At 32.7% G+C, this 10666-nt stretch overlaps 2 protein-coding genes across 2 annotated transcripts; both read right to left on the reverse strand.

The window, feature by feature from the left end:
• Positions 1 to 234: 234 nt before the first annotated feature.
• On the reverse strand, positions 235 to 1071 carry LOC106651148 (60S ribosomal protein L9-like). Its single transcript, XM_014369538.1, has 3 exons — positions 934 to 1071; positions 434 to 761; positions 235 to 344 (listed from the first exon to the last, which is right to left on the reverse strand). Exons 1-3 carry the CDS (start codon positions 1069 to 1071, stop codon positions 235 to 237), a joined length of 576 nt encoding a protein of 191 aa, XP_014225024.1.
• A 5217-nt stretch (positions 1072 to 6288) lies between these two features.
• On the reverse strand, positions 6289 to 9961 carry LOC106651147 (lipase 3-like). Its single transcript, XM_023462567.1, has 6 exons — positions 9815 to 9961; positions 8178 to 8373; positions 7762 to 8123; positions 7516 to 7683; positions 6477 to 6564; positions 6289 to 6413 (listed from the first exon to the last, which is right to left on the reverse strand). The coding sequence occupies exons 1-6, from the start codon at positions 9959 to 9961 to the stop codon at positions 6289 to 6291; spliced, it is 1086 nt and encodes a 361-aa protein (XP_023318335.1).
• Between the last annotated feature and the right edge of the window lie 705 nt (positions 9962 to 10666).

The following is a 10666-nucleotide window of genomic DNA, read 5'->3' on the forward strand; positions in this document are numbered from 1 at the left end:
AGTACAAAAAGCATTACTTCAAACTTAAACAATTTTCATTTGAACTTTTTTCTTGAAATTTCAATTTTCTTGAGTTCTACAAAAAATATTCAGAGATGACTGTGAGAAAAATATTCAAATTGATACTTTCATTCAATGTCCTTAAAATCTTCTTTAAGCTATAAATGGAAAATATTCTAATTAATGAAGTTTTGGAAATACTCTGAACTACATTTGTTAAAAATTGCAACGATTTTATTTATTCTTCGTCCTTAACACTGTTGTTTTCTCTGATACGTAAAGACCATCAAAGAAGTTTCTGATATCCTTATTTTTGACTGTAGTGGATTGTTGGATAAGTGCAGCTGGAAAAATGAATAGCATAAATTAGATAAAGTTCTGCAATGTGTAAAGAAAACTTGCAAGACAGAAAATTTTAGTTTTAATGACTCACCTGATCTGGAAACATCTTCCAAAGAGTTTCCTTGTAAAATAAGCTCATCCTTTTGAGCTTTAGAGTTAATAACAGTAATTCCAGGAGCCATCTTCACTCTGCGAATGAATGTCTCTCCCAAGAAGTTCCTAATTTCAATCATGGTGTTGTCCTGGGTGGTTACACAATTGATGGGGAAATGGGCGTATACGGGACGCATTTTGTACTCATAGCCTTTGGTTACACCCTTCAACATGTTTTCAATATGAGAACATACAGTTCTTACAGTAGCCAGCTCCTTTTTGGTGCCAAACCATTTCTCGACTCTCAAAAGTCTTGGATTGACCATCTGAAATTTGAATGATACAATCAGTTACAAATGATATTCAAATGGTTCTCATCAGAAACGAATTAATCGTTTATAATAAAGGGAATAAGGGGAATCCACAATATCATCATAGAATTATGATTTTTTTAAATGCAATCCAATATAAAGAAAAGTAAGAAAAAGCTGTACTAACACGAATATCAAGGGCCAGATGCTTGAAGCATCGCTTCAAGACACCACTTGGTCCTTTGACAGTGACCATCCTGGATTTGACCGAAACAGTCAATCCCTCTGGGATTTTCACCGTCTGATAGGTATTGATGGTTTTCATCCTGAAAAATAATTTTCATTGCTCACAACTTTGAGCGTGTAAAGAACTCACGATGCTATGAGTATAAAAAAATTATATGAACTTTTTTCTCAGTTTCACTCAACACTTGTTTTTTAAATAATTTTTTTACATAAATAAGTAAATTATTATTCAATATAACAAGCAATATATATTTTATTTCGAAAATGAAGCCCTTGATAAAAAAAGTTAAAAGTTCTGGAGAATCACAAATACACAAGTATATAAAGTTCTCATCAAGAAAAAAAAAATATGAACATACAAACCAAAATTGCTCAATACTATTAAAACGCTTACCATGAACAGCGCTCAGTTTTATTGAATCAAGAGCAGGTATGGCTATGGAATCTTTTATTGCGTTACACCGTTTACCCTTCACACTGCATCTAACCAACTCACCTTTCGCAAAAATATATTCAGCAACTGTTTTATTATTTTTTTCATGTATAATTTCTATTTCTAATTTTTGAAAGTATTATTATGAAAAATTATTTCATAAAAATAATTAATGAGATAAATTCTTAAACAAACCAACTTTCCAAGTTTTACGTACAACTTGTATATTATGTACAAGTCTTGAGAACAAAATAGTCTTGGCTAACAAAATTTTGTCTCAGTAGTTGCAGCACTTGAATTTTACATGTGCATGAAATATTTTCCTTTACTAGTGTGATTGTGGATTAAAATATTGGCAATGAAATATAACAAACTTTATTTTATCAATATACGATATACTTTAATTATGTTACATGTCATAGTCCGGGTGTATTGCGACATAGACGGAAAAACGCCTATAGGACCGGGATAGTCGAATTTCTATTTTTCAGGCTTTCCCAGCAACAGAGGCAAGTCTTGCTAAGAAGAATAAAAAGAAATCTGATCGATATCTACCAGAGAAAGATGAAGCTCTGAAAATTTAATCGATGCTATTGTTTGTAAAAAAATTTAGCTGCAAGCGCGATTTTAATTAGTTCAATATTGGGTTGTGATGGCGCACCAAATATTATAGAAAATCATTTATACGGCAGCTGAATTTCGATCCAACATAGCTACCAAGCTAGGACTACCAAACCACGGAATTTATCACAACAAATTTAAGATATATGCTGAAGATGGAGTAAATAGTTTTTTTATACAATAAAAATTATGTTTATATTTGCATTCTTATATTTATTGATTCCTCGTCACGTAACATAGAAATTAAAATCAAATTTTCTGGGTGGCTAATTTTCAAGGTCATTTGATGGTCAGATTAGAAAAAAAGTAGTAAAAAAAATCTCATAACATGGTTTTTGTGCCCAAAAAAGGAGGAGGAGGAAGACCTTCAAATGAACTTGGAAATTAGCCAACTCATAAAAAGCGATGTCGGATTCGGATTCAGCGACCCCAAGAACTTGATACCCACCACTAATGGTCCGATCTCTGAAACTGAAATTTTCAATTTTTTTTGTGTACCTGTGTAATTTATTTAGTTCACCCCTGAATTTCACATTCATTATCAGTGTGGCAATGGATCGACACTTTGAAAAATTGACTATTGACATAATAAACATGATAGAATTTACTGGTACCTTGATGCATATAAACTTATGTAGTATACGCTTTTTTCAACATTTACTTGTAATTTTGGAAATGAATTTGAAATTACGCAGCTCAGTAAAAATTTCTTAAAACTTAGAATTTTTTAATGTTTTTTTATTTGAAATTAGGAAAAATCTCAACAATGAATTATTGAAGCAGTTTACAATGAATTTAAATGATAGAAAATGTCTGAATCAATGAAAAACTATTGTTATTAATAATTGAAAGAGATTGTGCTGCCGATTTATTGAAATCAGTTATGTTTGTGTACCTTAAAACGACACAATTATAGGCACATTTTTATAAGTTTCATATTCCTTTCCACGAAATTTCAAGTTCAATGGTTGTCTAGAGAATAAAAAAAATGGGTACAAAATAATATCGGTATGTCGGTATTTGCCCTTCTGTACCCAGTTGAAAAAAATTGCATGGATATCCACGTGGAAATCCATGAGGATTAGTAATCCTCGTGGACCATACAGGGATTCCACGTGGATCGTACAGGGATTCCACGTGGATCATACAGGGATTCCTCGTGGATCGATCATGGGCTGAAAAAAATGCAATCCCCACGGATATTCGACTGATCCACGCTGATTTTTTTTCAATCCTCGTGGATCGATCGAAAATCAACGAGGATTTGCGCGAAAATCCCCGTGGATCGATCGAAAATCAACGAGGATTTCCGTACAAACCCCCGTGGTTTACGTACGTGGACTCTTTATATGATCCATGTTCGATCCACGTGGAATCAATGTCCCATCCTCAAGGAATCCCTGTATGATCCACGTGGAATCAGCGTGGATATTCCACTTGGATATCCACGCAATTTTTTTCAACTGGGTATAGAGAAGCCTTAACGGATCCGGCCTTCAACTCGGTGCAAGCTGTCCGAACATCATTAGGCGCAATATCAATGCGATAGAGTATGGTGAATTCGGGAGGTATCTTCGGCGAATTTGGGCAAACTCGGTTTTGAAGACATGGCAAAAACAAAATCAGCAGAGCGCGGGGCAGACACTTTCGTTTACACTACACACAAATATAATGATTCAAGACAGATACATACAATACAATATGCAGCAGCCGTTTATGAACAGATTAAGCCGACCGATACAATACGCACAGAATCAGTGAAATCGCGTTGGCTTAAAGGTTATAATCTCATTTTTTAACTTTACAGAATAAAGTTGGCTCTTTAACGATATTTTTATTACAAAGATTATTAAATTTTTATGAAAGATTATTGACGTTTGAATATTATGCAAACAATTAAATTGTCTACAGAAATTAACTGTGGCTTTTTTGCAGCAGTTTTTCTTACATACTGCTACTTTAAAACAAATTTGCATATAATTGCCAATGATTTTACTGCCAGAGTGTAGTTTTCGGAATATTACTTTACACGCCTCATTACATTAAAAATTATATGATTTTTTCCAGCCAGGATTTTTTTGGCGTTTTTTGGGGAGGTTTTTAGTTAAAAAATTTTTGATTTTAATTACTTTTATTCATTTTTAATATTTCTAATAAAATTCAAACACTTCAACTGTCAATGGCATAGTTAAAACTCAAGTTATTCCAGTAATGTTGAGAAACTATACTTGAAACTAACTATTATGCGGTTTTGGCTCTCCAGTAATTTGTAATAAAAGCTGAACCAAATTTATTCATAATATCCATCAATGGTTCATAAACCATTTTCTTTGCTTGCTTTCCCCACAAGTAATCGACATGAAAAAAATGATCGACGTCAATCATAATACGATCCACGTCTGGCAATTTCTTCCTCAAAGAATATACATCCTGAAATAAATGTTCGAAAAATCATTAATGTGTATATTACATGAGCTTTCTGGTTATTTTATAAGCCAACAAAATACATAAGCCTTCGGGTTAAAAATATTTTATACATTTTCTTTAAACTTTTAAAAGAATTTCAAAAAAAAGCTACGATGCTAAAAGAAAAGGAAGAAATTGAACCTTCAAGTAGCTCTTAAAATTTGTTCAGTAAAACTTGAAAATCGAAACTTTGCCATTAGTTTTAGGCCCTTGTGTAATTACAGTAGTTTATAGTTATACTTAAGCTAATCATTATATAGAAAAGTATTTGATACTTTTGACTCAAGTAGCCTATTGTAAATACGAAGCAAGCACAATCGCTTTGAGCACCCGCGTAAAAATTTTTATGTTGTTTCAAAGTTATCAAAAGTTTTGTGAAACGTAAACTTTGGCAAAGTTTGTCATTCGGATACGGGTAAATCCTCGCGGAAAATTTCGAAAAGTTTTTTTAACGTTGGGTTGACTCGTCCAACCCTTTAAAAACCTGCAAAAATGTGTCTCAAAAGTTTTTTCAACTTTTCAAAACTTTACAAAACTCCAGCCAGATTTTGTCAAATTTTTCACAATTTCGATGTAATTTAAAGAAATATGTTTTTCAACGCTTTCAAGAATATGAATTCACACACAGAATTTTTTCATTCAAAATGAGCCTTATTTAGCTTTAATTATTTAGCGCGCTCTGATAATTTTGATTTGAATAAATTAACCCGTTTATACAAAAACTTATTCGCAAACAGTCACTCAAAATTTTCTGAACGTTATCCTAGCACCACAATCCTCACTCCTTAGTAAACACAAAAAGAACTAAATATATCATAACAACTAAAATTCGGAATAGCTAATACATGTCAAACAGCTTCTTCGACAAATTCGTGTTCATTCAGTGAAACGAGGTTAGTTAGTTAGATAGTTAGTTAGTTAGTTGGCTTTGTTTCTTTTTACATGCTGTTTTGTTAATATTCGTATGCTAACGTCGCTTTACAAGATAAACACGAATCTTTTGCTATAAGACGTGCATAGATAATTCCTAATGAAATCATCATTCAATTTTTTTATAGTATTTAGTAGAGTATGTAAATTTTAGGATAACGCTCAGAAAATCGTGTGTGACTGTTTCCGAATAAGTTTTTGTGTAAGCAGTTTCGTCTATGTGTAGACGTAAGCGTACGCGACATACTTCAATGATTAAATTAAAATAATCAGAGAGCGCTAAATAATCAATTCTAAATAAGGTTTATTTTGAATGAAAAAATCTGTGTCTAAATTCATTCTCTTGAGAGCGTTCTCGCGAATTCGAAAAACATATTTTTTTAAATTACATCAAAATTGTGAAAATTTTGACAAAATCTGGCTGGAGTTTTGTAAAGTTTTGATAAGTTGAAAAAACTTTTGAGACACATTTTTGCAAGTTTTCAGAAGTTTTTGAAAATTTTTTACTAGTCAACCCAACATTTAGAAAACTTCTTAAAATTTGCCGCGCAGGTTTGCCAATGTACGAATGACAACTTTGCAAAAGTTTACGTATGACGAAACTTTTTATCACTTTGAAACAATATAAAAATTTTTACGCGGGCGAGTACTGGCAATAATAAACTGCTTCAGCCTCGCGTATCATAATATACTAATAAACAACTTGTGTGTATATGCTTTTTGAACGAAATTTTTATAGTACTCCCCTTTGGATGGTGCTACAACCACTCGTTTTGGAGAATAAGCATATCCACACTAGTTGCATATAGTACTATTTATTTCAACCTGACTTGAATAATTTATAATTTAAACATTCCAATTGCATACATCAATTGAAGAAATCCAGTCGTTGTCACTGAAGAAAATAGTAACGGGAACCGTAACTTTAGTAAGATTGTAATGTGGGCCATTGTTGAATTGTTGGAAAATCCCTGCAAGCACAATCAAAGTTACCACAGTTTATATAAGGTTCTAAAATAGAATCTTTAATTAACCTGAATTATACAGCTGAGCCTGATGTTCTATTTGTTTGGCACTCGCTCCGCCCAAAGAGGTGTAGCGTAAAATTAAATTAAGGGTTTCCTAGAAAAACACAACCGCCTTATTATGAGTATTTACTTATTATGGGTATATTTTATCTTTCACCCTGTGTTTTCCATTATTGGAAGTGTAGGCAAACCCCGGTATTCGCGGGGTTCGGTTCCTAAAAAGTACCGTGATTACCGAATCCGCAAATACAGAAACATATTGTTCTTATGGGAAAAGGGGAGTTGGGTTCCACGTCCAGCTAAAATTTCAATATACATGTCAGTAAAAAATTTTTTACCAGCAAAAATTAAAGTCTTGATCAATATTTTTTTTTTCAGTAAAAAATTTTAGGCAAACTTTTTTGTTATGCTCTGTGCATTAGATATTTGTACACCTTTTTATAACGCTAATGATTTTTCGATATCTTGTCTAAACTGAAGGCTTCGAGTCATGATTTGGTCGTAATTTAATGCTCGTTCAATGAGATTAAGCTCTGCATCTGTCGAAATATTTCCAATTACTCTTGCCACAGTAAAAATAAGTATAGGTAATAGGAGAGCGATTTATCTTGCATTATAGAATAGGTAATAACCCTAGTAGAAATTAAATCTTTCAGAGCATCAAAGAAACTTTTTTTTGACCATTTATTGGCCATTAAATGACCAATACTACGATAGTTAGCCAATAAATGGTCGAAAAAACGTATTATTAATGCCAAAAAAATGTTCGATTTCTACCAGAGAAGCATATAAAATTTTCCACCAAATTCAGCACTTTCTTACTTCTCTTCTTTACACTATAACCGGTACTCTTGCCGTAAAGGACGAGTCATATTTAAAAAATTTTTTTTTTAATTTACGTGCGAAAAAAGGTTAACTTTGACCGAAAAACCCGCGAATACTGAAGGTAGATCACAAACAGGGGTACCACGAATACGGATAATCGCGAATAATGAATCCGCGAATAACGGGGTTTGCCTGTACATTTCTTTCTGTAATACAATACCTGATCGATGTTTTCCTCTTTAAACCCGTTTAAGAGTGACATGATATTAAAGCATAACGGGCCATTCTGATAACTCTCGGTAGAATTACAAATATAGTTCGCAAAATAATACAGCAATTCGTTTGAAAAGTGGAATTCGTCTCTGCCAATAGCTTCGTACAAAGAATTCTGAAAAAATTAAGTTTTTAAATTTGGAGCATTTTACCAATCGAATAAAATTTGAATTTAAATATAAAATGGAATTACTTTATCTCTTTTTTCTAACGAAGCTATTCCTCGGAACACAGGACTAAACATATCGTCACAGAATGCTATAGGGGCCAACGCAAACATTCTTGCAACTTTATTATTATAAGCTGGTTTCATGCTAGCCATTACTAAAAACGCAGAGACTGCTTGACCATGGCCAATATAATACAGCTTATTGTAAGATGATTTAAACAGAATATAGTCGATCATCGATGGGATATCGAACATTCCCATCTCATGAAAGCTAAAATTCCAATATTCACTATTGGAGTGGTTATAGTATATATGTCCAGGTGAATATTTATTTCCTCTAAAGTTTCCAAGCCACACGTCGTAGCCAGCATCAGCGAGAAGAAATCCTGACATAAAAAATCAAAATCATTCACTTGAACATAAAATTTACCTTAACGTACCTAAAGCTCGTTTGGGGCCTGAAATGAGCCAATCCATCGATGAGGACAAATAACTATGTTGTAAAAGCACCGGTATGCCCTTTTTTTTCGTGATCGAAACTTTATTTATGATTCGATGCATAGTCACAATATAACCATCGTCAGTTTCAATTGAATGCGTTTCTATGCTATAATTGACTGAGTTGTTACCAATGACCTAAAAAAACATTTCATTTTATTAATAATTATCGAAAAATATTATATAAAATAAGTGAAACAATTCTGAGGCGAAAATTTCATTTAATCATAAAGATTCTTATTACACCTTCTTCTAAGAAGGGACTGCAGGAGGCTTAGAGCCCGCGCAGGAAGAGATTACTACTCTACTACTAAATAAAATTTACTACTAGATTTTAGCCTGTCTCAAGATTTTTTGTACTTCTTGAGATAAGCAACGCCTTTTTCATGACGCAGTATGATTATTTCTATCAGTGTGATTAATAATTTACTTCATCATTATAATTAATGAAAAACAATCATTTATGTTCATCAATTATTTCCGACACAATTCTTTCCTCTATTCTCATTTTAGAGTCCAAAAAAAGGACAATATAATATTAATAAGACATATGAACCATTCAATGTGTAGAGCAGAGTCACTTCTCGGCGAGAAATTTGATTTTTCTAATTAATTCCGGTGAAGCAAATTGAACGGATTGGTATTAGATTTGCATTTATTACTCTAGCTGAGCAAAATGAAAATGTTACTCTAGGCTGGGGGATTCACAAAAAATTGTATTTGCACCTATGTAACGAAAAAAGAAAGTCTCAGAGCAAGTGATCATCAGCCGCCTGGTATGTGTAACAGAAACGCTGACGGGAAAAATGGTACCGAAATAGTCGGCATAAACTGCAGACGTGAGGTGTCGTCTACGCGTAAAAGAAAATTGGGCCGAGTGCTTTCGAATCGACCAGACGACAACTGCAAAGCATCTACACCAAGACTTGCTAGCCAACTGATTAAAGAGCATCCACCGAAAAAAGGAGAGCTAGGAAAAACGAAGACGCTTGAAGATGTGCGCGGCAAAACGAGCAACGCAGTTGTGGCGAAAAGTGTGAGCGAGAAAATAGTTGTGAGCGCACCATCTCAAATAAGCTGCTAAATGATTTTGGTCGGTTTTCCTCGGTCACTCTTTTAAGTTTCGGTAGGCAGGATACTTCCTAATAGTTTCGCCTGAAAAAAAAATTTGACACGTTTCTTGAAGTTTATACTCTTAGCTAGTGATTAAACAAAGATAAAAAAATAAAAGAAAATTTGATGGTTTGTCAAGAGTATGAATTGATGCTTTGCCAAAAAATTTAAAAAATGCACAAAAATATGGGCAAAATATTCGTTTAAAATTGTGTCAAAACATCAAATTCAATTTTTTTCTTTTTCTTTTTTTAGTGACTAGCTTAGATTATATAAACTTTAAAAAATATGTCGAATTACTGGTTTCAGATGATCCGGACGGATGATATCATGCCTACCAAAGAATAAAAAAAAGACCGAGAAAACTGATACAAAATTGGCCATTTTCAATATCTTTTTAAAGCTTCTTTAACGGCCAAACTTCATTGTATAAAATGTAAATTATAAAAAAAACTATTTTTCTTACTTCATTGAAAACACTTGTGACATCAATGTTTATTGCATCTTCAACACTATTTGAGAGAAATTCATTCTTGTCCTTTGACGTATCAATAATAGCACTATTAACAACAATAATACCGCAAAAAATCGTCAATACTAGTGATCGCATCATTATGATACTGGGACCTCGCTATAAACACTAGGCGATGAAAAATGTGAAACCTAAAGCCGATCAGTCTATTTTATACTTAGTCACATCTTAATTTTGGCAGCTTATGATATCAACATTGTGCAATTTTTTAGTGATATCGGTTACATACTTATTTTATCAGTAGATTATCAGTAAAAATATTGTATCTTTGCATATTATGAAGTCGAATGACCCCATTAATAATCCACTTCAATTCATTGATAAAAAAAATTTGTCCCATTGTCGGTGAATAAAAAATTCATAGTGAACTTAATTTTTCTACTATAAAACAATTTTTTTCGTTACTATTTTTATGAATTAATTATAAATATTAAATTCTAGCTAATAAATGGGAGGCAGTTAACGCGCATTGCATCAGAGTATGTTTAAGTTAAAAATTGTATTCGCAAGATCGATAAACTTATCTAGCGTAAGCTCAGACTGACTTGCGAGTAAAGCACGAACATGCGTTAGAAGTCGCTGTATCCAGAGCTGCTGCGAAAGGTTGTTTTGGTAAATTTTAATGTCGGCTAGTGTGTGAATATGACGAGGAACTTGAAAGGTTTTCACGTTACTACGAGAATGTAATTTAATATTAAATAAAAATGAATGATGAGTAATTTTACTTAAAACGTCACAATGGCTGATATCAAAGTAATAACATCTAATCATACGCGTTCAATTAAT

Source organism: Trichogramma pretiosum, unplaced genomic scaffold (genome assembly GCF_000599845.2).
Source record: "Trichogramma pretiosum strain Unisexual culture from Peru unplaced genomic scaffold, Tpre_2.0 scaffold8, whole genome shotgun sequence".
NCBI lineage: Eukaryota > Metazoa > Arthropoda > Insecta > Hymenoptera > Trichogrammatidae > Trichogramma > Trichogramma pretiosum.